The following is a 26,255-nucleotide window of genomic DNA, read 5'->3' as shown; positions in this document are numbered from 1 at the left end:
AGAAAAATACAAAAGCTTAAAATGAGAACAAAACACCAAAAAAATGAGGGCAGAAACGAGGAACCACCACCAGCCCCATTTGGGTGGTCGGCATGGCGACCCCCAGGCCACGGGGTGGCTGCGCCAGTCACCCCTAGGCCATCTGGGGTGGCCAGATCTGGCTGGGGTGGCCTGCATGGCCACCCCCAGGCCACGGGGTGGCCTGCGCGGCCACTCCCAAGCGTTGGCCACCCCATGCCACGGGGTGGCTCGCTGGCCACCCAATGGTGGCTGGGGTGGCTACGCGCCACCCCTAAGGGGTGGAAGTGGCGTTTTCGGGGCGGCTGCGTCAGGCAGAGGTGGGCGGTAGGTCAATGTTGGAGGAATAATATGGTGTTTTGTTCTCATTTTGAGTTTGTATACAAAGCTGAGGTGTCAGCTTGTGAGTGGTGGGCAGAAAACCCCCCTTTCTGCCTTGACCGAATTGAAGTTATTCTCATATATATAATGGCCATGTTTAATAAGGATTTTATTTTTCTAGGGATAAATGCAAAATTAGTTATTGTGGTTGGATTAAATTACAAATCACTTCCTATGGTATAAAAATTAATTTATAAGTCCTCAAGGTAGACCAAAATAACAATTTACTCTATAAAATTAATTTCCGTTAAGTAACTTAATAGAATCTGTTACTTTGTCACGTCATACTACTACAGTAAATTAACCTAATATCTTCTATCTCCAAAATTTTACTTCGTACGTAACCTTTTCTCATTTTCATATTTCTCGTCACGATTTAGGAGCATTTTACGAGAATTTGACCACTGCATTTACTGAAGTGGCTGAGGAAAACGAAGATGAGGGAGGGTTATGCATAGGTAAAATTTTGGAAAAATAAGAGATTAAATTAATTTACTGTAACAATATGACGTGGAGGAAAAGTTGATGTAATTTTAGCTTGCGTTGTAAAATGATATGAAAAATCTTAATTGTCATTTTTGAAAGTAAAAAATTAATAATAACATGTGTCGTGTTTTTATTGGGTATGACGTGACAAAGTGACAGATTTTGTTAAGTTCCTTAACGGAAATTGATTTCATGAAGTAAACTGTTATTTTGGCATACCACATAGAATGATTTGTAATTTAGGTCAACCACAAAAACTAATTTTACATTTATCCATATTTTCTATTATTAAATAAAAAATGTTAACAAAAAATTTAAAATACAAAATACTCTTCAAAACACAAAAAAAAAAAAATTTCATCTTTATTCAACGAAAAAAAAAAAACTAAAAACAGAATATTACATCATAGAACTTTTTGAAATTAAAAACGAAAAACTCTCTCAAAAATACATCAACTTATTGGTTCACTGCCCTACAGTTCAAGCGGATTTGACCCTGATACCCGGTCAGCGGTTTTATATTGCCCATCTTCACCATGGACTTAGCAAAATCCTGCCAAAAAGCAATGGGATATGAGGTGTACTTGTTCACCAGCGCATCTGTGCAGCCTCCATTGAAGAGCTCCTGATCCGAGTGGAGAAGCCCCTTGCGCTGAGCCAAGTTATAGTAGTATGCCGGGTCAAAATATGCGGGTGTTGGGTCCAAGGACGCGAGGTTTGAGTCCCCGTCATTGCTTTGTCTTGGGCATATGGATTTGAGCTTTTCTGCAAATGCTCCCTCGATGTTCGTCTCGTTGTAGATGCGGTCCCTGAAGGAGACGCACCGTGCAAAGCCTATGGTGTGGCCGCCGGAGAGCGCCACAAGGTCTGTCTCGTCGAGGCCTTGGTTTTTGAAGTTTTCAATCAGTTGGGTGAGGTTCATGGTCGGCACGGGGATGTCGGCGTTGGCCGTAGTCAGTGGCGGATCTAGGAATTGGAGTTACCCGGGGCGTAAAAAAATATTTTTTTTTTTCTCCTTATGTATTATATATATTTTTTATAATACGGTAAATACAATCAAAAAATAAATTATACCATAATATATGTATCACAAATCAAATCAAACTCATCAAATTACCCAAAAAAAAAAAAAAAAATCAAAGTAACTATTAAAAATCTTCATCTAATGACGTCACAAACACATAATAATTTAAACTACTTACGAAATAAACTAAGCACAATTAAATGACTACTAGTGTCTAAGAAAAATGAGTACTTTTAGTGGGCTATTAGCATACGGCTATTTCTTTTAGAAAAGCCTCAAATCTCAATGCATAAATTACATTAGAGTCTAAGACTACATAAAAGAGACTAGAGTTTAAATTTAACAAAAAAAAAAAAAAAAAAAAACATCACATTTATCTATAAACTATGACCAAAAACACTAAAAAATTCACCCACTATCTTTTTTTAATAATAACTACTATCTACTCTCTCTCTCTACTAATAAAATTTAACTTTATTCTCTCTCTTTAATAAAAAAAAATGGCCCCATTTCTCTACATAATAACCATTTGAGCAACAGAGAGAAGGCCAAGAGTGCCCCTGGTAATTTTTTTTTACCAGGGGCACCCATTAAAATTTTGATGGAAAATACTTAATAAAATTTTTTAAAAAAAAATTTACCAGGGGCGCCTGCCCCCAGGTCGCCCCTGTGTAAATCCGCCACTGGCTGTAATCCTGCTGGCTGTCGTTGAGTCTCTCCTCCCTAGTTGCACCTCCCATGCTAGCCCTCCAAGCTGCACATTATTTTGAATATAAATTAAATTATTAAATTGTTTAATTTTTTCTTTTCCTTTTTTGGTATTGAATTGTTTGAATTTCTATCTCTTGACTAGTTTTCATTTCCACGATATTTTCATTTTCACGATATTCTAGTTATTTGTATGATAGTCTTTTATATATATATATAGCCTAGTAAGGACATGTTTCGGTGTCCGATTGAGTGGTCTAAAAGTGCGTTTAACACTTAAAAATTTATTAAAAAAAAAGTGCGTTTAATTAACAGAAATTTATTAATTTCTGTTAATTAAATTTTACAATTTTAATGGTGTTTATATTGACACATAATATACATCGTCATGTTATTTAAGGATAATAGATCTATTTTATGATCAAAATTAAATTTCACATATTTAATGATGTTTGTTTAGCCACATACTATAAAAATTTATATAATTTTTTTTTTTAAAAAAAAAAAATTAAATGACATGACATCATATATATTGTTAAATGTAACAAAACAAAATATTGACAATAAAATATATCCTTCTCATTTGGGCCATTTCACATATTTCATTATATTTTGGGTTCAAAGGATAACCCTAATTGATCATTCGCGAACCACTTAAGAAGGCCTAAGCAAATTAAGGCCGGGCTGGAGTGGGCAGCCATCAAATGAGCCCAAACCCATGGGCCACTCTATAAGATTAGAGATTTAAAAGTTTAAAGCCCAATTATTTTCTTATTAATTAGTGACTAAAAAATTGATGATATTACTTAAAAAAAAAAAAAAATTGGCGATATTTATGGAGAGAGAAATCTATATATTTAATCAGGTATGGCCATGTTTGTTAAAGATTTTATTTTTCTAGGGATAAATGCAAAATTAGTTATTGTGGTTAGTCTAAATTATAAATCACTCCCTATGGTATACAAATTAATTTATAGGTCCTTAGGGTAGGCCAAAATAACATTTTACTCCCTAAAATTAATTTCCATTAAGTAACTTAATAGAATATTCAGTTACTTTGTCACGTCATACTACTATAGTAAATTAACCTAATATATATATCTTCTATCTCCAAAATTTTACTCCGTACGTAACCCTTCCTCATTTCATATTTCTCACCAAGATTTGGGAGCATTTTGAGAGAATTTGACGGTCGCATTTTTAGAAGTGGCTGAGGAAAACAAAGATGAGGGAGGGTTATGCATGGGTAAAATTTTGGGAAAAATAAGAGATTAAGTTAATTTACTGTAACAGTATGACGTGGAGTGAGGGTTGATGTGTAATTTTAGCTTGCGTCGTAAAATGATGTGAAAATCCTAATTGTGATTTTTGAAAGTCATAAATTAATAATATGGTCACATTTTTATTGGGTATGACGTGGCAAATTGACAGATTTTGTTAAGTTCCTTAACAGAAATTAATTTCATGGATTAAACTGTTATTTGGCATATCTTGAGGACTTATAAATTATTATTTTTACCACATGAAGTGATTTGTAATTTAGGTCAACCACAAAGATCAATTTTACATTTATCCATATTTTCTATTCTTAAATAAAAAATGTTAACAAATAATTTAAAATACAAAATACTCTTCAAAACACAAAAAAAAAAAAAATTCATCTTTATCCAACGATAAAAAAAAATAAATAAAGAAAAGAAGAAAAAACAGAATATTACATCTTGATTACATCATATAACTTTTTGAAATTAAAAACGAAAAACACTAAAAAATACATCAACTTATTGGTTCACTGCCCTACAGTTCAAGCGGATTTGACCCTGATACCCGGTCAACGGTTTTATACTGCCCATCTTCACCATGGACTTAGCAAAATCCTGCCAAAAAGCAATGGGATATGAGGTGTACTTGTTCACCAGCGCATCTGTGCAGCCTCCATTGAAAAGCTCCTGATCCGAGTGGAGAAGCCCCTTGCGCTGAGCCAAGTTATAGTAGTATGCCGGGTCAAAATATGCGGGTGTTGGGTCCAAGGACGCGAGGTTTGAGTTCCCGTCATTGCTTTGTCTTGGGCATATGGATTTGAGCTTTTCTGCAAATGCTCCGTCGATGTCCGTCTCGTTGTAGATGCGGTCCCTGAAGGCGACGCACTGTGCAAAGCCTATGGTGTGGCCGCCGGAGAGCGCCACAAGGTCTGTCTCGTCGAGGCCTTGGTTTTTGAAGTTTTCAATCAGTTGGGTGAGGTTCATGGTCGGCGCCGGGATGTCGGCGTTGGCTGTAGTCCTGCTGGCTATCGTTGAGTCTCTCCTCCCTAGTTGCACCTCCCATGCTGGCCCACCAAGCTGCACATTATTTTGAATATAAATTAAATTATTAAATTGTTTGAATTTCTATCTGTTGACTAATTTTCATTTTCACGATATTCTAATTATTTGTATGACATTCTCTATTTTACTAGGAAAAGTGGATTTAATACTTAAAAAATTAATTTGAAGAAAAATGTATCCATTTGGTAAAAAAAATGAAAGCACTTTTAAGGGTTTAAAAGGCAAAAAATTGTCAAAACGTAGTGTTAACAAAAGTTTAAAGGCTTATTTAGAGGGCCTAAAAGTGCGTTTAACATTTTAAAAATCTGTTTGAAGAAAAAAGTACGTGTTTGGTAAAAATGATTGAAAACTCTTTTAAGGGTTCAAAAAGCTTAAAAATGGCCAAAACGCACTTTCGGCAAAAGCTTAAAAATGAAGATTGTGCCAAAAAGTGTTTTTTTGACTTAAAAACTTGATTTCTCAAACACAATCTCAAACATGCTCTAAGAATGAAGTTTTTGCCCAAAAAAATATTTTTTTGACTTAAAAGCTTTATTTTTCAAATGCAGTATCAAACATGCTAAATTTAAGGGACCAACCGCAACAACAGAGTCACGAGCTACAACAGCCAAGATGTCTGCACAGGAGACCACCGGACCACCACAGGCTTGGTCCACCTCGGTCTTGATGTTGTCCACCACCTCAAACCCTCGGGCAGAGTTGTTGTTGGGAAGTGCTCCTTTCTCGCTGTCAATGGTGGGTGTAGAATCCAGAAGAATTGAAGCATCACAACCCTGCATTATCATAATGAGAACATCATATTATGAAAATTAACTCAAGCTCAAGATTAATTAGAGGAGAAGAAGAGAATTAAGTTTGTAGAATTAGTACGTTAACAAAGCAATCGTGGAAATGCAGACGCAGTAAAGAAGCCCCCATGCGTCGCTCTTTGTATATTGCAGTCCGGACGACACTTTGGATAGTCGACAAAGCATGTGGACAAGAGTTGTCGTAGAAATTGGGAGAAAGCTGAGAGAAAGCTGTGGCTGCAAGAGCCAACAAGACAAAGGCACGGACACAAAGAAGGCTACCTGCTGAAGCCATAGTATGTAATTGCTCTAGTAAGATTTGAATTATCTGTCGTCGTGATCTTTGTCGATCGATCTCGTAGGTTTTTGGTACCTTTGGCTTGGTTGGTTTTGGTATTTATAGGAAGAAATAGACTTGAAGGCTAATTTTTCTTGGATTTGGTCAAGAATCGAAGCTTCGTATATATGATCAGCTCAACTACCCGGCCCCTGGCCATTTAAATATATTAAAATCAGATCTGATTAGAAAAAATATTATATGAAAACTTGTAAATTTCAAGTATAATTGATCTTGGGTGGAATTTTATTCAATACGTTAAAATATTAGATTTATTAACTTTAAGATTAGTAGTAATTTAACATAATATCAAAGTTGAAGTCTTAATTTCAAACTTTAACACTACTATTTTATAAAAATAATTCATGTAATGTTCAAATATCAATTAAATGATTAAATTTATTTATTTTATTAACAATTTATTGTTCAAATTACTAGCAATTCAGACAACAAGTATGAGATAATTCTTATATGGCTAATCTATCCTAACACAAGAGCGGGTTGCTCAAGACTTACTTAAGCTAGTGAGCTTTGTAGGAACTCTTTCACATTTTTACTGCTTGAATTATTAGCAATCTAGACAAAATAAATTACTGGACATCACTATCCAATATTATTATAATTAGGGTAGTTAGGATATTCTTTGCGTAAACTTTTGGGTCATGACTATCATTAGACCATGTCCAAGAAACTAGTCGCTGATGCATTTGGCCAGAGTCAACTGCGATCGAGGTATATATACGTTTGCACTGGATGTTTTGTGGACAGACTAATTCCATATTGGTGCATATATAGTTATATACACAAGTTGGATCGGATAATTGATAATTCCTGCACCTATCAATAAAATCATTAATGCTATACATAATATTTGCTAAAGTCAACAAAAACCAAATGCGACAAGGTTTATATACCGAATTGCAATTGTAAAACCAGGCCAATGAGTTGATTTATTCCAAAAGCCTTGATTATCCAAATTATTAGCTTATTGACTGATTCAATTCCCCCTCGTTTTTGATTGAATACTTCGTTTATAGGGGTTTTTAGATATGAATGCAGCATCTTCAAGCCTAGAATACGGTAGATATTACCTCCACGTGCCAAGATTAATCTCTACATAGAAAAATTCAAATTGGCCTGAGTTTTCTGTAATATTGCAAAGACATTAATCATGTTAGAATATATGGAAAATATATTATATTTTTCATATATTTCATTATTATGTTGATATTGAAATATTCTTTATTTATGAATTGATTGTAATCATATATTGAGATTGTAATCAAATCAAGGAGATTTGATTACCAAACTTGTATTTAGACATTACCCTATAAATAGGGATCTTTGTATTGTAGACAAAAAAAGTTAATAAGCACAATGTAGCCCTTAGGAGTATTCCGAGTGGTAGACGTAGGTGTCTAACACCGAACCACCCCATGTTTCTGTCTGTCAATCTGATTGTTTTCCATAACAATCGTCCGATCCAACCTGCCATCACAAGATCAAGTCAACTGTTTGCCGACAACTACAACAAAGCCCACCACCAGTCAGCAACAGCCAATTCAACCTACCTTCCATCCGACAGAGCCGTGCCATCGTCTGGCCTTCTCCGGCATCATCCCACTCCCAAACGACGCCTTCCATAGCCATTGTCACTCCCGAACGACACCTTCCACTGCCAGCAAGTCACTCCAGAAGCAGCCGCAGCACTGCCGGCTGTCCACAGTTCCACGATTCACCGCCACAAATCTCCCTGCAACCAGTGCTTCCACCACTGCCTGCCGGCCTTAGTCTTCGGCTTCCGCGCCGTCCAGATCTACTCCTCTGCTTATGCCAGCGGTCCAAGTGGACCACATCATGCGCACCACGCGCCGGTCAGGTTCGGTGCGCCGATCTGATAACCGCCTAAGTGGGCTCATTTTTTTTTTTTAATTTTTGGCCCAAGTCGGCCCTTTTTATTTTTGGCTCATAGTCAGCCCTGGCCCGTAGTCGGCTCCTTTTTATTTTTGGCTCATAGTCAGCCCTGGCCCGTAGTCGGCTCCTTTTTATTTTTAGCTCATAGTTAGCCCTGGCCTGTTGTTGGCCCCTTTTATTTTTGGCTCATTGTCAGCTCTGGCCCGTTGTCGGACACTTTTGGATTTTGGCCCGTTGTCGACTCCTTTTGAAGTTTGGCTCATTGTCAGCCCTAGCCCGTTATCGGCCCTTTTGGAGTTTGGCCCGTTGTCGGCCCTTTTGAATCTGCATTCACCAGCCACCTGCCGCCGTCGCTGGCTGCCCGCCAGCCTCTATCTCCTCTGGCAGTCGTCATCATCTACGGCCCATTCCCCACCTCCACTACCGCCGTCATCATTGTTTCGGATTTTAAACTCAAGGTTTCAAAATATTCCACCTTGAGTTTGAGGGAGGATATTAGAATATATGGAAAATATATTATATTTTCTATATATTCAATAATTATGTTGATATTGAAATATTCTTTATTTATGAATTGATTGTAATCATATATTGAGATTGTAATCAAATCAAGGAGATTTGATTACCAAACTTGTATTTAGACATTACCCTATAAATAGGGACCTTTGTATTGTAGACAAAAAAAGTTAATAAGTACAATGTAGCCTTTAGGAGTATTCTGAGTGGTGGACGTAAGTGTCTAACACCGAACCACCCGTAAATTCCTTGTGTTCATTCTCTCTCTTGCTTCCGCTATTATTCCCGCATCATCATTATTTCAACATGGTATCAAAGCTATTCAATAAATCAGTTAATTCAAATGAGAAGCCACCAACTTCATCAATTATTTGCCACATGCATGAGAAACCTGGCAGAAACTTTTGATGGTGATTGCCAAGTAATAAATTATAATCACAACAGAGACCGGCAAAATGCATTATCCATTGCAGCAATCTATTCTATAACTTCTGAAATGATTTTTAAGACGAACGAAGTAATAGTATTTGGCATTAATTGAGATAGCATTTGGCATTAATTAATTAGTCTGACGTGGCTTATTGCTAATTAATTAGAATGTAAGTTAACGGATGGACTTATTTGAAATCATGTTAAAACCTAAGAATCTAATTGTCAAAATTAAAAAACTTAAGAATTAAATTGAAACATCATGAAAACCTTGATTTTTCCTAGAATTCAAGTGGGTGACATTGAAGAAACAAAAAGAAATGTTGAGATAGCATTTCCTTGTGTTTTTTGGTCGGATAACCTCTTCTTTAGAACAAATTGTAATTAAAAAGTAAATACCAAGAGGGCCATAGCCTATATTTCCCTTAATGGAATTCAAAAGAGAATCCACCTTCTTTAAAGAGTGGGTAGCGATCCAAATTAAATTTTACAATTTTAATGGTGTTTATATTAACACACAATATATACGTCGTCATGTTATTTAAGGATAATAGATCTATTTTATGATCAAAATTAAATTTCACATATTTAATTATGTTTATATAGCCACATACTATATAAATTTATATTAATTTTTTTAAAAAAAAATTAAATGACATGACATCATATATATCGTTAAATGTAACAAAACAAAATATTGACAATAAAATATCCTCCTCATTTGGGCCATTTCACATATTTCATTATATGTTGGGTTCAAAGGATAACCCTAATTGATCGTGTATACGCGAACCATTTAAGAAGGCCTGAGCAAATTAAGGCCGGGCTGGAGTGGGCAGCCATCAAATCATGAGCCCAAACCCATGGGCCACTCCGTGAGATTAGAGATTTAAAAGTTTAAAGCCCAATTATTTTCTTATTAATTAGTGACTAAAAAATTGACGATATTACTTAAAAAAACAAAAAACAAAAAATTGACTTATGGAGACAGAAATCTATATATATAATCAGTTATGGCCATGTTTGATAAAGATTTTATTTTTCTAGGGATAAATGCAAAATTAGTTATTGTGGTTAGCCTAAATTATAAATCACTCCCTATGGTATAACAATTAATTTATAGGTCCTTAGGGTAGGCCAAAATAACAGTTTACTCCTTAAAATCAATTTCCATTAAGTAACTTAATAGAATCCGTTACTTTGTCACATCATACTACTATAGTAAATTAACCTAATATCTTATATCTCCAAAATTTTACTCTGTGCGTAACCCTCCCTCATTTTCATATTTCTCACCACGATTTGGGAGCATTTTGCAAGAATTTGATCGTCGCATTTTGTGAAGTGGCTAAGGAAAACAAAGATGAGGAAGGGTTATGCTTATGCATGGGTAAAATTTTGGGAAAAATAAGAGATTAAGTTAATTTACTGTAACAGTATGACGTGGAGTGAGGGTTGATGTGTAATTTTAGCTTGCGTCGTAAAATGATGTGAAAATCCTAATTGTGATTTTTGAAAGTCATAAATTAATAATATGGTCACATTTTTATTGAGTATGACGTGGCAAAGTGACAGATTTTGTTAAGTTCCTTAACAAAAATTAATTTCATGGATTAAACTGTTATTTGGCATATCTTGAGGACCTATAAATTATTATTTTTACCACATGAAGTGATTTGTAATTTAGGTCAACCACAAAGATCAATTTTACATTTATCCATATTTTCTATTCTTAAATAAAAAATGTTAACAAATAATTTAAAATACAAAATACTCTTCAAAACACAAAAAAAAAAATTTCATCTTTATCCAACGATAAAAAAAATAAATAAAGAAAAGAAGAAAAAACAGAATATTACATCTTGATTACATCATATAACTTTTTGAAATTAAAAACGAAAAACACTAAAAAATACATCAACTTATTGGTTCACTGCCCTACAGTTCAAGCGGATTTGACCCTGATACCCGGTCAACGGTTTTATACTGCCCATCTTCACCATGGACTTAGCAAAATCCTGCCAAAAAGCAATGGGATATGAGGTGTACTTGTTCACCAGCGCATCTGTGCTGCCTCCATTGAAAAGCTCCTGATCTGAGTGGAGAAGCCCCTTGCGCTGAGCCAAGTTATAGTAGTATGCCGGGTCAAAATATGCGGGTGTTGGGTCCAAGGACGCGAGGTTTGAGTCCCCGTCATTGCTTTGTCTTGGGCATATGGATTTGAGCTTTTCTGCAAATGCTCCCTCGATGTTCGTCTCGTTGTAGATGCGGTCCCTGAAGGCGACGCACTGTGCAAAGCCTATGGTGTGGCCGCCGGAGAGCGCCACAAGGTCTGTCTCGTCGAGGCCTTGGTTTTTGAAGTTTTCAATCAGTTGGGTGAGGTTCATGGTCGGCGCCGGGATGTCGGCGTTGGCTGTAGTCCTGCTGGCTGTCGTTGAGTCTCTCCTCCCTAGTTGCACCTCCCATGCTGGCCCTCCAAGCTGCACATTATTTTGAATATAAATTAAATTATTAAATTGTTTGAATTTCTATCAGTTGACTAATTTTCATTTTCACGATATTCTAATTATTTGTATGATATTATATCTTACTAAAAAGTGCGTTTAATACTTAAAAAAATTAATTTGAAAAAAAAATGTATCTATTTGGTAAAAAAAAAAAAATCGCTTTTAAGGGTATAAAAGACAAAAAAATGACTAAAACGTACTTTTAACAAAAGTTTAAAGGCCTATTTGGGAGGCTTAAAAGTGCGTTTAATATTTAAAAAATCTGTTTGAAGAAAAAAGTACGTGTTTGGTAAAAATGATTGAAAACGCTTTTAAGGGTTCAAAAAACTTAAAAATGGCCAAAACACACTTTCGGCAAAAACTTAAAAATGAAGGTTGTGCCAAAAAGTGTTTTTTAGACTTAAAAACTTTATTTCTCAAACACAATTTTAAATATGTTCTAAGAATGAAGCTTTTGCCAAAAAAAATATTTTTTTGACTTTAAAGCTTTATTTTTCAAATGCAATCTCAAACATGCTAAATTTAAAGGACGAACCGCAACGACAGAGTCACGAGCTGCGACAGCCAAGATGTCTGCACAAGAGACCACCGGACCACCACAGGCTTGGTCCACCTCAGACTTGATGTTGTCCACCACCTCAAACCCTCGGGCAGAGTTGTTGTTGGGAAGTGCTCCTTTCTCGCTGTCAATGGTGGGTGTAGAATCCAGAAGAATTGAAGCATCACAACCCTGCATTATTATTTTCATAATGAGAACATCATATTATGAAAATATAATTAACTCAAGATCAAGATTAATTAGAGGAGAAGAAGAGAATTAAGTTTGTAGAATTAGTACGTTAACAAAGCAATCGTGGAAATGCAGACGCAGTAAAGAAGCCCCCATGCGTCGCTCTTTGTATATTGCAGTCCGGACGACACTTTGGATAGTCGACAAAGCATGTGGACAAGAGTTGTCGTAGAAATTGGGAGAAAGCTGAGAGAAAGCTGTGGCTGCAAGAGCCAACAAGACAAAGGCACGGACACAGAGAAGGCTACCTGCTGAAGCCATAGTATCTAATTGCTCTAGTAAGATTTGAATTATCTGTCGTCGTGATCTTTGTCGATCGATCTAGCTCCTAGGTTTTTGGTACCTTTGGCTTGGTTGGTTTTGGTATTTATAAGAAGAAATAGAGACTTAAAGGCTAATTTTTCTTGGATTTGGTCAAGAATCGAAGCTTCGTATATATGATCAGCTCAACTATTCCCTGGCCATTTAAATATATTAAAATCAGATCTGATTAGAAAAAATATTATATGGAAACTTGTGAATTTCAAGTATAATTGATCTTGGGTGGAATTTTATTCATTAGGTTAAAATATTAGATTTATTAACTTTGAGGTAAGTGGTAATTTAACATAATATCGAAGTTGAAGTCTTAATTTCAAACTTTAACTCTATTATTTTATAAAAATAATTCATGTAATGTTCAAATATCAATTAAATGATTAAATGATTATTTTTTTTTATCAGCAATTTATTGTTCGGATTGCTAGCAATTCAAACAGCAAGTATGTGAGAATTCTTATATGGCTAATCTATCCGAACACAAGAGCAAGTTGCTCGAGACTTACTTAGGCAAGTGAGCTCTGTGGGAACTCTTTCACATTTTTATTGCATAAATTGCTAGCAATCTGGACAACACAAATTACTAGAGATCACTATCCAATATTATCAGGGTAATTAGGATATTCTGCGCAGAAACTATTGGGTCATGAATATCATTAGACCATGTCCAAGAAACTAGTAGCTGATGCATTTGGACACAGTCAACTGTGATCGAGGTATATATACATTTGCACTGGATGTTATGTGGACAGGCTAAATCCATATTGGTGCATACATACACAAGTTGGATTGGGTAATTAATAATTCCCGCACCTATCAACAAAATCATTAATGCTATACATAATATTTGCTAAAGTCAACAAAAACCAAATGCGACAAGGTTTATATACCTAATTGCAATTGTAAACCAGGCCAATGAGTTGATTTATTCCAAAAGCCTTGATTACCCAAATTATCAGCTTGTTGAATTGTTCAATTCCCCCACGTTTTTGTTGAATACTTCGTTTATAGGGGTTTTTAGATATGAATGCAGCATCTTCAAGCCTAGAATATGGTAGATATTACCTCCACATGCCAAAATTAATCTCTACATAGAAAAATTCAAATTGGCCTGAGTTTTATGTAATATTGCAAAGACATTAATCAATTAATTCAAATGAGAAGCCACCAACTCCAACAATTATTTGCCACGTGCATGAAAAACCTGGCAGAAACTTTTGATGGTGATTGCCAATTAACATTTCCTTTGGTGATAACTGCTTGTCACAAAGATGAAGACATTTGGGGATAATATATCAATAAATTCAGAAAGTCAATAATTCACATAATAGATTATAAATTTCCTCATGGCTTCTTAGACTAATTTTCTCTTAATCTTGTTTTATTTATGTATGATTGATTTATTTTTCTTGAAAGGGAAATGACTCCCTTTGCAATTGTCTTTTCCTCTTGTTGGTACTTGTTTCTTAATTATCTTAAAAAAGAAAAAGAAAAAAGAAAAAAGAAGGAAGTCATAATTTGGGTTTCCAAGCAGAAATTTGGCCATTTTGATTTTCTTAGGTTTATTATTTTGGGCCTAATAGACATAGGCGTCTTGGGGGAAAAGGATCCTCTCCATTTCAAAATCCCTCCATTTTTTCCATTTAGTGCATTTTGAAGGGTAGTGCATTTAATGCACTATCATTATTAAAACTTTTGGACAACACTACCCTTGGGTTAACAACGGGGTGAGGTTAAGTTCATGCGCGGCTTCTCATATGTCGCTGTTTTTCTGCCCGTTTTGTTTTTCTTTTAGCCCATCAGCCCAGTGCCTCTGTTGTAATAAACAACTAACTAATCTTACTTGGGCCTCTCGTCCAACGAATCTCTCATTCATCATTCACCAGCTTTTTATTTACATGGTTAAATTTTCTACTACTGAAAATGAGAGTTGGGTTGGTAATTTTTTATACGATCAACGAATTCAATGCGAATTTAGCAAAAATAATAATGAGTTATGATTAAAGAATTTAACATGTTTATTTAAATAAGTCAGATTAAGGTTGATTTTATATAATATTATATCTATGTCTCAATATACAACATTTAGAAATTTTTTTATACGATGAACTTATCACGAACTCAACATAAAATTAGAGAATTAAAGTTGAGGATCCGCTGTTTTATTAAATAATTAAGTTGAGTTAGAATTAGTCCATATAGTCTTATATTTATATATTTTTTTTAAACAAAAGATAAATAGATAATATTTTAAAGCTAGGATTTGCTAGGGTTTGGGGTTCTATTGGTTAAATTGTGTTAATAACTTTTTTAGTACTTAAGTTTTTATTATTTTATTTTTTTCAACTTATATTTTAATTCGTATCACAGATGAAACCTGACTTATGGGTAAATACTAGTTTAGTACCTCTGTCACTATTCCATAAATCAAACTAACAAACTAACATGTGTTCTAACAAAAACATGTCATATGTCCTAAAAAAAAACCCATAGAACTAATTAAAATAATTAAAAAAATTAAAACCTACAAAAAAAAAAAGAAAAAAAAAGAAGACAAATATAGGGTGGTCCGGCCACCTCATTTTGGCCATTAAGGGTGACTGAGTCAACCCAAGGCCGGAATAGGGTGGCCAAAATTAGTTCGATTAATGAAGTGTGATGAAGATATTAAATTAGTTTTTATCCATAAGTTAATACCATTTATAATATGACTTGAAACTTAAGTGAAAAAATAAAAATAAATAAAAGTAAAAAAGTAAAAAGGTTACTAACCCTACATTTAAAAGCTAATATAAGAACAACTTGGGACGACAGACATTCATTGCTTTGGTTAATGCTTAGAAGAGAGTGGTTGTCTGGTCAGCAGTGGCACACCATCATTGGGTTTTAGAGGGTAAGACCAGGAAAAAGGTAAAGTTAGAGATGTGAGCGTAGACTTCACCTCTTCTTAAAGAGATTTGATGTGTCTATTATATCTCCCACGTGTCAGCATACATGTCTCTTCTTCCTGACCCATCTTTTCCTTTCTCTTTAAACTCAACAGTACTTGCTTACACCTCTCTCTTTACTCTACAGGCCTTCAATTGCTTGCTTTCAATCCCCCCAACAACTACAAACAACAGAAAGAAAAAAAAGACTTCTTCTCTGTGAAAGCCAGCCATGGAGAATATGGGCTCCGAGAAAGGCAATGGTTCTCTGAGAAAGCCCATGAGAAGAAGGTACCATGCACGAAGATCAATACCACCGCAAGACTGTGTGATCAACATGGCTGAAGCTAGGAGAGAGATTGCCCATGCCTTGCACCTCCACAGATCATCACCATCACCATCATCATCATCACCATCATGTTTCATGAATAGGGAGCCTACAATATCATCAGGTAACAGCAAATTCAACAATCCTGTTTTTGGTGGTTCACAATATTGTTATTCAGTAATGGAGTCTATGCCTCTCCCGGAACCCATATGGTCGACAACTGCACCATCAATACTGGCTGCGCCAACGCCGCCGGCCGTGGAAGCGCCGGAATTCGAATGGGGAGAAAACCAAGCTGCTTATACTTGGTGGCTGGGGTTTCTGAAGACATTAGATAATAAATACATTAATCACGAGGAACCAAAGTATCATTTTGGAAATTCTAGGATACTTTTTAGCCAGCGCTGTCAGGAAGGTCCAAAGCTTGGGGAGTCAACATTTCTTGAGGCGTGTGATCAAACTTCTACAGATGAATGGTTGATGTTTCCGACGACAGAAGATCAGGGTGAGACTGTAATATCCCCCCATGAAAATGGTGGGTTCTAAACTTATACTTCGTATAATATTATGCTTCTTATATATATATATATATATATATATATATGTTAAGTTCTTAAGTAATTTCAACTCTTTTCCACCCCAAATACATGTCCCTCTTTATCTTGATTTGTCAATATCATGTGCAGGTATAAGGTAAAAAAAAAAAAAATTATATATATATGGGTGGAGTATATTAATTCACATCAATATTTTTTCTTTTTGTCAACACAATTAAATTTGCAGATTCACGTGATTTCACCCAAATTTAATTATGAATTCGTTCTCAAGAGGTAGTTCAATCGGTTAGGACCATACTTAATGAAGTTGAAGTTACTAATTTGAATCCCTTTCCCTCTTAAAATAAAATAAAATAAAATTAAATTAAAAAAAAAGGACAATTTGAAAAATGGGTAAATTTTATTATTTTTCATTAAAAGTCCCAATACAATTAGCAAATTCCAAAAGAAACATAAAGTAAAATCGGTAATACAATTTCATTTATATATATATATATATATATATGAAATTAATCCGAATGCATGAATTTATAATGGCTCCAATGAATTCACAATTTGGTCGGACGAACTATGAACTCGATCGACAGAGAAAGAACATGGCACGATTAAAATCCCCTGAATCACCTTGGTGAGACGCCAAAGCTCTTGCGAATTAAACAATTGGGCTTGGGCGAAACTTATGTTTGGGTTTCAGCCCAATTCGATTAACTCTAGCATGGATAGTGGATATATAGAAGTGTCGACCCAGCCCCAGCTTCAATGAGTCAAATCATTCAGGCCCAATATCAGTCCAACGTCCCTTCACCTGGTCTTCTGTTCGGCGATGGCCCTTAATTAGGGCCTCTTTGGATGTGCGTTTGAAAAATTTAAAAGTTTATTTAACACTCAAAAAGTCAATTTAAAGAAAAAAGTATTCGTTTAATAAAAAAGAATTAAAAGCGCTTTTAAAGGTCTAAAAAGTCTAAAAATAGTCAAAACACAATTGCCCAAAATCGTTTTTTTGACTTAAAATCTCTATTTTTCAAACACAATCTCAAACATGTTCTAAATTGTTCTGCATTTGCTCATGTCCTAAATTTAAGAAATCCAAAATCCAAGCCCTTATATGGACAACCCTAGTTTTAAACACCAACATGGTATTTACTTAAATTTGGGGTAGGCAATTAACAAGTTAAGATTGAATTAGAAAAAAAAAAAAAAGAGAAAAAAAAAAAAGAGAGAAGAAGGTCTTGTATAAGATAAGGGCTACGATTCACCTCCTAAAATATGTGTGATTATTATAATATAATTAGACTCAAATATAAGTTTAGACTTTGATTTATGTGATGTCTCAATATATTATATTATAATTCCGATCAATTGAATACTCCGGAAAATCATTGTCAATGGTGCAGCGAATGCCTGTTGCCTAGCATGCATGGGTTAAATTTTGTTAATATTGTGGCATGGGTGTTTGTTGTGGCCGGCAAACCCAATAAGCTTCCATTGATCGGTTAATTTGGTGGTCGACTTTGAATTTATAATTAGACTTAGAAAGATCTGAAATTTAGTATTATAATTTATAATTCATTGATCATCTTTTATTTGAGTAATTAATTCATCACTCATTCTTTTTCTTTTTTAACATATCTGCACAAGAAGGGAGATGAGGATTCGAACTAGTGACCTTCGCTTCATCGCTCCTTCTTGAATCAAGATAAAAGGGATTATAATTATTTATAATATATGATAATCCATTTAGATATGTAAAATATCATAAAACAAATGCCCTTATTCTTTAATAATACTCAAAAGCTAGCACACGTACAATTATTATGTGAACATATATATATGCTCAATCTTATTCTGCATTATTTGGGCAGCTTAACGAGGGGATATGATCTTAATCTTATTATTATTATCCTCTTAATTAATCTTATTGTTTAACCCAGTAATTAAGTGGCTTAAACTGATCATCAGTTGACTTTCCTGCAATTTTTCCTGATTTGACCACGGTTGCCCGTAAGTATGCTAATGTTATTCATCTTCTGCATCGCATTGATGAAGTCTTGTTGGAAGCTGTTTGGGTTAAGCTTATAAGCAATAACCTGAGAGTCGGTGGAACCCCCATTGAAGAGCTCCTGATCCGAGTGAAGCAGACCCTTCTTGTTTACCAAATTCTCGTAGTAATAATTGTCAAAAGCAATTGGGGAAATGGCGTCAAGAGGGGCAAGATTGTCGTCACCTCCAGTCCTTGGACAGTTCAATTGTCGTACTTTTGCGAACAAGGGGTCTATGTTGGTTTCATTGTATATCCTTTCCCGGAAGACTATGCACCTTGCTTTCCCTATTGTGTGAGCTCCTAAATAAATATATAGAGAATATATTACGATTTAAATTTTATTAGAATATAAATTAAATGATTAAATTTATTTATTTTTATCTCCTTAATTTTTGGCATAAGTGCTCATTTAACATGGCACCAAACAAAAGTCTTGGGTTAACATTTTTTTACTTATTAGGTGAGAATTTAAGTTTAAACACGAAGGAGAATGTTATAATATAAATTAAATGATTTAATTTATCTATTCCTATCAACTAATTAAACTTTTGAAATAAATAGTAATTTAATAAACTTACCCGATAGAGTCACCATTTCTTTGGCAGTCAAACCTTTGTTTGCAAAGGAACTTATAAGGCCATTAAGATCCAAAAACGGACTGGGGAGTTCGATATTAGCAGCAGTTTTGTTTGAGGTGGTAGAGTCTCTTCTGCCCAACAAAACTTGCCATTGCCAAGAAGCTCCACCCAGCTGATTAATTGATCGATTCAATCATATATGAGGAAAATGAAAATACCAAAAGAAAAGGAATTTTATGAAGTTGGATTTTTTTCTTTTTTCTTTTTTCTTTTTTGGTTTAATTTCTTACCGCAACAACAGAGTCTCTTGCAGCAAGGGTTACGATGTCAGCACAAGACACAACACCAGGGCACTCTTTCTCCAGTTGAGATTTGATGGAGTCTATTACGTCATATCCCCTTAGTGAATTATTATTGGGCAAAGCCGTTTTCTCTCCATTTATGCCATCCAATAGCACTGATGCATCGCATCCCTGTTACAAAAAATGTTACTCAAACAGTTGTTATTTTTCTTATATATTTCAAATAATCATATTATCTGTCTCACCATAAAAACATTATCCATGCTTCCACGGTTTGTGGAGATCAATAAACAGTTTCTTAATTTTATGTCTATAGAATTATTAGCATATTAGCATGTCAAACATATATATTAGCAAGCAGGCTGGCCACAATTGACTGACTTGAGCATGAGACTCACACTATCTGTTTTATAAAAAGCGAAAGGGACTTGGGAAACAAGAACAGGGATTTCCTAGAATTTATGTCTGAATTCTAAGAAATTTCAGTAGGGAATGAAAGAGTGATCAAGGGCCTTGGGTCCCTAGGTGTCCGAACAGATTCCCGAAAGCCCGAGTACAGAGCCCACCTGCCCAGGTACCTTAGGACTTGGAGTCCCATATCTCATCGTTTGCTCGAACCTTTTGCCACATTGTTCAACCGAGCATCTTCATGCCCTTCTAAATTAGGGGGAAAAGAAAAATGCTTTAGAGGTTCTTGAGATACCAATTTTTATCAAATTCATGCCATATAGGTTTCAATTTTATCAATTTACCATGTAAGGTTAGAACCGTTATCAAATAAATCATTTTGTTCATATTCTATTAAATTTCTAATGATGTTGTCATGTCACACCTAATCAAAAGGTTACACGTGTCTCATTTAATAAAAACATATAAAAATAATAAAGAAATTGAGTACATTGCAATAACAACAAATCTTAATCGCAATGAAATATGATAAATCACCACATATACCAAAAGCCTAATCTAGTAGGAAATAATTGAATTAATAAAGAAAACTATTCATAAAGAAAAGAATAACCCTAGTACATGCACTCACACACTCACAACAAATGCACGATGCAACCTGTTTTAAGGTAAGTTGATGCCAAATTAGAAACCTGGTCTACGTTAGGACTCATATATTACTTCCAACATACGCATGCAGACATTTACAGAGAAGATATATATATATATATATAGATAGTGAGCAAGAGGAGGAAGTGAGCTAGAGATGGGATGACTTGCTTGAACGAAGCAATCGTGAAAATTCAGACGGAGCAACGATGCTCCCATGCGCGGCTCTTTCAACACCGCAGCGATAATCGCTGACTTTACGATGGAAAGGGCACGAGGACACGATTTATCATAGAAAGTAGTGGATAACTGGGCAGACACCATTCCCACAAGAAATAAAAGTAGAAGGCAGGATTTGGTGGCAGCTTTGGGAATGGAGGAGGTAAAACCATCGCAAGCCATATATGACTAACGATTTCGTGTGATGAAGAAGAAGAAGAAGGAGGAGGATATATAAGAAGAAGAAGGCTTTTCGATCGCTTGATGCCTGGTTAGGGCACAGGAGTTGTCATGTATTTATATAGGTTGTCTGACGTTATGCATTTTCTCATACATAACTACGAATCACTGTACACGCCCCACTGGCAAGGCTTGTCGAGAGCCCTATCACTCTATCAGGGAGAAAAGTAGAAAAGTATCAAGGGAGACAACAAAAAGCAAGTACTTAATATAGACATATTAAGATACAATTTAGCTAATTAGAAGAAAAAAAAAAAAAAGATACAATTTAGCTTAAAAGTTTAAATTATTAGGTTTAGATTTACTTAGATATATATATATTAACTATTCTTTTTCTTTATACTTTATTAATGTGTAACACAACCAATGACGGAGGAATGTGGGCCGGCATAGGCCATGGCGGAGGTTAATTTATAAGAAAACTTATTTGCCCTTACTTACTAAATTTTTGGGCCTTTAGTACCTATTTATACTAATTTCTGCCTCAGTGTACAAGACCCAATGCAACTTTTTCTCATGTGTGAGTCATTTACACAAAAATGTCGCTAGTACTTCAAAAGTCACGACATTTTTTTGATCGGTCTTAAACCAAGACACTCGTTTTAGCCGAAGCTGAAAACAGAAGCTATCAATTAATGATCTTGATACCAATTGAAACATCCCCGCTTGTCTTTGAACTGGTTGACTTTAGTGTACGATTTGGATATATATATGTCGAGGCTTAGAAACATGCACCCGCGGGGCCGGGGGTGGACTTATTGGATTGGGTGGTAGATAAGGATGACGGCACTGGTTGAGCTGAGCCCCATCCTTTAATTCTCTGGCGGGTCCGGCTGGTTAATTGATGACCACCCCTAGCAAAAAGGTATACAAGCGGTGTTCCTAGGCCTAGCTAGCTACATGCATGAAATGTTTGAAATAATTATTGGTGGTTGATTCATGTGCTACGAGCGTACGTACTCCCAGTCTGGCGAGGGAATAAGGATTTGGCTAATTGCATCGATCATGTAAATTTTTCAATGGAAATTAAGAAAATTGTAAACAAGATCGTAATGTTGGAGGAAAAATTTACTTATTTTTTTTCACTTTGTTCTTGTAAACTTTTCAATATATGTATAGCTAGAGATCTTCTGCTAAAAAATAATTGATGATAAAATTATTTTTAGTGAAAAATAAATTATATATATTAATTTGGAAGAGAATCATATTAAGTGCTTGATGGGGTCTACAGAGGGGTTAGTGAATAGTGGGTCATGAAGTAGATCAAGAGCTTATTAGCTATAATTTGGTTGACAACTCCTCAGTCTCATGAGATTTTACAGGGAACTTTAATGGGTCTATGGGAGGGATTAATAGGTGTAGATCAAGCTTTTAGCTATAATTAATTAGCCGTAGATAATTGAACAGCCACATGCATTTTCATTAAACATTTCACCCGGCTTTGTTGGTTAAATTATTATTTATTTATTTTAAATGATTAAATTTAATCATTTAATCACTATACTTTAATATTAGGATACTACAGCTTTTATAACAATCCCTTAAAAATTCAAGTATTAGTTTATATGTGCACCATGTGGCACAATCCTAATAAGCAACAAAATTTGACAGATAAATTTAATTTTATTAATGTTAAGTTAGTTTATAATTAGGACTTGTAGCATTCCTAATAACACTTGAAAAGGTTTCCAAGAGGTAGTTCAATCAGTTAGGATCACGTCTAATAAAACGGAGGTCACTAGTTCGAATCTTCCTTCCTCCTTTTGTGTGGACATATCAAAAAAATAAAAATAAATAACACTTGAAAAGAAATCGATTAAAATTGAAATATGCATGGAGGCCAACAAAGAAGGATTGAAAATTCAACAGGATATGAATATCATAGCGAGTTCCTTTAATGGTTCCCCCTATGTCTTGATTAGTATACTATTTTTAGTAGTTGACTTTACGATAAGAGTTATTGTGCAATTAAAGATTTATCACCAAAGAATAGAATCAATTGATGGGCATGCGCTAGGACTACGTCTAATGAAGTGGAGGTCACTAATTCGAATTTCCCTCCTTCCTCTTGTGCGGACATGTCAAAAAAATAAAAATAAAAATAAAATAAATAACACTTGAAAAGAAATCGATGAAAATTGAAATATGTATGGAGGCCAATAAAGAAGGATTGAAAATTCAACAGGATATGAATATCACAGCGAGTTCCTTTTATGGTTCCCCCTACGTCTTGATTAGTTGACTGTATACCATTTTTAATAGTTGACTTTATGATAAGAGTTATTGTGCAATTAAAGATTTATCACCAAAGAATAGAATCAATTGATGGGCACGCGCTAAGGTCTGGGTTCGACTCTTGCAATGAGAATCCTTTAGCCTATTAGTATTCGCCACCTTGAGTTCCATCTATGCCTTGGTGGGGCGGGTATTAAGCTATGGCTCAATTGGTCTTGAGGGAGCGCCTGCAGTTCCCACCGTCTAGGTCCCTCCTGAGCGACACCCAGAGGGTTGGTGCTACTATGGTTATGCCCTAGTAGGATAGTTACAATTGGCCTCCCCCTCCAACCTTTTTTTTAATTAGATTTACTTTTTTTTTTTTAAAAAAAAAAAAAGGAAACATCCCAATGTGTGGACAAGGACCCTCCATAAAAATGAGAAATTTCATAGTTTGAATTTTATGTTGTTAATTTATGGTGTATTTGGTACTGTGATTTCATAGATAAAAATGTGATTTTAACTAAATCACAAAAAAATGATTGTTTGGAATTGCGTTTTTAAACTATTGTAATTTGAAAATGTCAAAAATTTATCAAACGCTTAATTGCATTTTAAAAAACTTTTAAAAAATTGCGATTTGAGCAAGCAAGGGTGGTTGTGGCATCAAAATCTGTGTACTTCAATTATGGTTGTGGCAGTAGGATGAAATAAACTAATTTGTAACATCACTAAAAAGGGAGTAATTTGCTTCAGTCACGGAAGGAGATTGATTTCGCGAGGTTACGAACGACTTTGATTGGATCCAAGTCTTGTCAATTTTGTAAGTTGGTGGCGTTCTGATTGAGCTCCCCATCAATATCAAGGATTCAGGCCATTCATTTTGAAAATCAGCTATGGGATAGAGCCACATAAACGTTTAAAGGAAAAAATAAGAAAAATTCGTATCAAAAGGGTGGCGGACTACCGTTTTACTTTTGAAAGAACAATAAGTTATTTCAAGGGGTGGTCTGGTGACTCCCCCTCACCCTTTGAAAGGGATAGTCGGTTCACTCGATCATATTTTTATTTTATCCAATTATTTTCTTATCCTTTAAATTAAGAGAGGAGGTGATAATCGGTCTCTCCTAACTATACATTTGAACATCTCCAATAATGTTATGCATTTTAGTTAACTAAAAGCCACAATGATTTGTATTACCTACTATTTTTTCAATACAAAGTCCAATGTATTTTTTATTTTTTTAAAATAATATTTTTCAGTATTTTTTTTTTCTTTTAAACTACTAAGAGAAGAGAGAAAAATTATTGAAAAAAGAAAACAGAAATTATAGTGCTTGCCCAAAAATGACTAATCAAAAAATAAAATATGTATTTAAATAAGAAGAAGCCAAGTTGTTTGACGTAATGTGTGCCTTTTTTTTTTGTTCAAAAAAAAAAAAAAAAAAACGAATTCCAAAAGTTTGAAAATTGAAAGTATCTGTTGAGATGCTTTCAAAAATAAAAAGGCAAAAGAAGCATACAAAACATCGTTTTATTTGGGCCAGAAAGCTCAGCCTGTTCGGTCAAATGGGCCTCTGAAGCCCTAAACAGTCCGTTGGTGATCTATTGAAGTGCCCAGCTTTGACAAGATTTGAATAAAGTATTTTAGCCCCATCACCACTTCACTATTTGAGACTCAGGAGTCTGGACCCACGGTCAAGAAATAGAAAATTAAAGATTCTTACAATAAAAAATAAAATTAAAAAAAAAAAAAAGAAAGAAAAAAGGAAAAGATAAAGATAACTAAAGCCTTGAGGACTTAAAAGAAAATGTCAAAGCATCTGAAATACATCATCTTTATGAAGAAGCATACAACTCGCCACTACAAAAAACTGAGTTGCTCTTGACAAGGGGTTTCTGACGTGTTAAGCATCTTGACATGTTACATTGTTACTAAATATTAGTGGTGTGTCAGTTTTGACGTATGTGGAAGGTTAAAAATTGGGGTGTTAAAACTAGAAAATTTTTGAACGTCAGAAATTTTTGACGTGTCAAATTTGGCACATCAAAAAAATTTGTTGACGAGACATTGACACGTCAAAAAAAATTGACACGTCAGTAAAATTTTTTAAACAAATTTTGACGTGTCAATAATGCCACGTCAATAAATTTACTGACGTGTCAAAATTGACACTTCAAAAAATGTTTTGACATGTCAATAATGCTACGTCAAAAATGCTTGTGATGAAGCAACACATTGACACGTCACTAAAAATGGTAATTTCTTAATTTTTTTTTTCCTCTCCGTATTTTTTTTTTTTTGACGTTTCCGGATTGACCTGATACACAAGTTATATATATATACTACAAATTATCCACCAAGCCATTACAAGTTCCATCAACTACACGAGTTCCATCAACTATATATACATTTCTTTCTGGTTTTTTATTTGAAAGTTTATCTAAGTTGTTAATGATCGCCTTCACTAATTATCTATTAATATTGCACTTCTGAGGCTGATCTAATTAGCTTATGTTCTCCGCGTCCCAACTATGGCGATAGCCATAATAGATTGATGTGATTAATTTAATCAATGATTTTGTTTTGTTTGTTTGTTAATAATTAACTAAAATCGATGTATGTGTTCATATATTCTATCTGGTGTGAGGTTTTAAATATTAACCGGAGCCTTTTCCTTATTCTTTATGCTACATGCTTTGCTGCCAAAATAACATGGAACGTGTTATGGTGATTGTATTGTTTGTGGTTGCCAAGGAACTGAACGAACAAACATTTTTGCTAAAATGTGTTTGTTTGATAGACAAACTTAGACCGCATTTTCTTGTACATTTATTTCATTTTTGCAAGTAACACGAACTTTGTTTTGGTTAGAGTTATTAAGGGTAACATTTAGGGTATCGCTAGCTTTTGTGTAGACTAGGATTATGACCCAATCATCAGCCACTTTGGGGTGGGCTGGAGCAGAAGATGGGAGTCCTATATATGTTGAATATATATATTATGTTTGTGTATTTTATGAAAGATATTATTTCTTCCTATGTTATATGTGGAATTACTTCGGATAAATAAAATATATAACTTTGCGCTGATTTTAGCATGCCCTTTACTAATTATGGGGGAAAATTCATCTGTATGATCCATCTAATTTTTGAGGATGCTTAAATCCTTACTATTTGTCATTATGAACAATGTTGAGAGGATTGCATTTATTTCAAGGAGGACGTCCATTCTGTTTGCTACTATGATGAT

General features: G+C 34.7%; 4 protein-coding genes across 4 annotated transcripts; all 4 read right to left on the bottom strand.

Moving 5' to 3' along the window:
• Window positions 1-1,342: 1,342 nt before the first annotated feature.
• Window positions 1,343-3,815, bottom strand: LOC148583525 (peroxidase 2-like). The gene is made up of 3 exons (XM_088511448.1): window positions 3,747-3,815; window positions 2,594-2,663; window positions 1,343-1,851 (listed from the first exon to the last, which is right to left on the bottom strand). Exons 1-3 carry the CDS (start codon window positions 3,813-3,815, stop codon window positions 1,343-1,345), a joined length of 648 nt encoding a protein of 215 aa, XP_088367574.1.
• A 583-nt stretch (window positions 3,816-4,398) lies between these two features.
• On the bottom strand, window positions 4,399-6,024 carry LOC132192277 (peroxidase 2-like). Its single transcript, XM_059607557.2, has 3 exons — window positions 5,812-6,024; window positions 5,520-5,714; window positions 4,399-4,956 (listed from the first exon to the last, which is right to left on the bottom strand). The coding sequence occupies exons 1-3, from the start codon at window positions 6,022-6,024 to the stop codon at window positions 4,399-4,401; spliced, it is 966 nt and encodes a 321-aa protein (XP_059463540.2).
• Window positions 6,025-10,847: 4,823 nt separating this feature from the next.
• Window positions 10,848-12,486, bottom strand: LOC132192348 (peroxidase 2-like). The gene is made up of 3 exons (XM_059607661.2): window positions 12,271-12,486; window positions 11,968-12,162; window positions 10,848-11,405 (listed from the first exon to the last, which is right to left on the bottom strand). Exons 1-3 carry the CDS (start codon window positions 12,481-12,483, stop codon window positions 10,848-10,850), a joined length of 966 nt encoding a protein of 321 aa, XP_059463644.1. The 5' UTR covers window positions 12,484-12,486.
• A 5,617-nt stretch (window positions 12,487-18,103) lies between these two features.
• Window positions 18,104-20,805, bottom strand: LOC132191301 (cationic peroxidase 1-like). Its single transcript, XM_059606250.2, has 4 exons — window positions 20,501-20,805; window positions 19,262-19,444; window positions 18,972-19,143; window positions 18,104-18,693 (listed from the first exon to the last, which is right to left on the bottom strand). The coding sequence occupies exons 1-4, from the start codon at window positions 20,729-20,731 to the stop codon at window positions 18,308-18,310; spliced, it is 972 nt and encodes a 323-aa protein (XP_059462233.2). The 5' UTR covers window positions 20,732-20,805; the 3' UTR covers window positions 18,104-18,307.
• Window positions 20,806-26,255: the final 5,450 nt, after the last annotated feature.

The sequence above is a fragment of the Corylus avellana genome, chromosome 10 (assembly GCF_965113065.1).
Source record: "Corylus avellana chromosome 10, dhCorAvel1.hap1.2, whole genome shotgun sequence".
In the NCBI taxonomy this organism is placed as follows: Eukaryota; Viridiplantae; Streptophyta; class Magnoliopsida; order Fagales; family Betulaceae; genus Corylus; species Corylus avellana.
The sequence above is the reverse complement of the archived record's forward strand: the minus strand, read 5'-3'. Positions and strand labels throughout refer to the sequence as shown.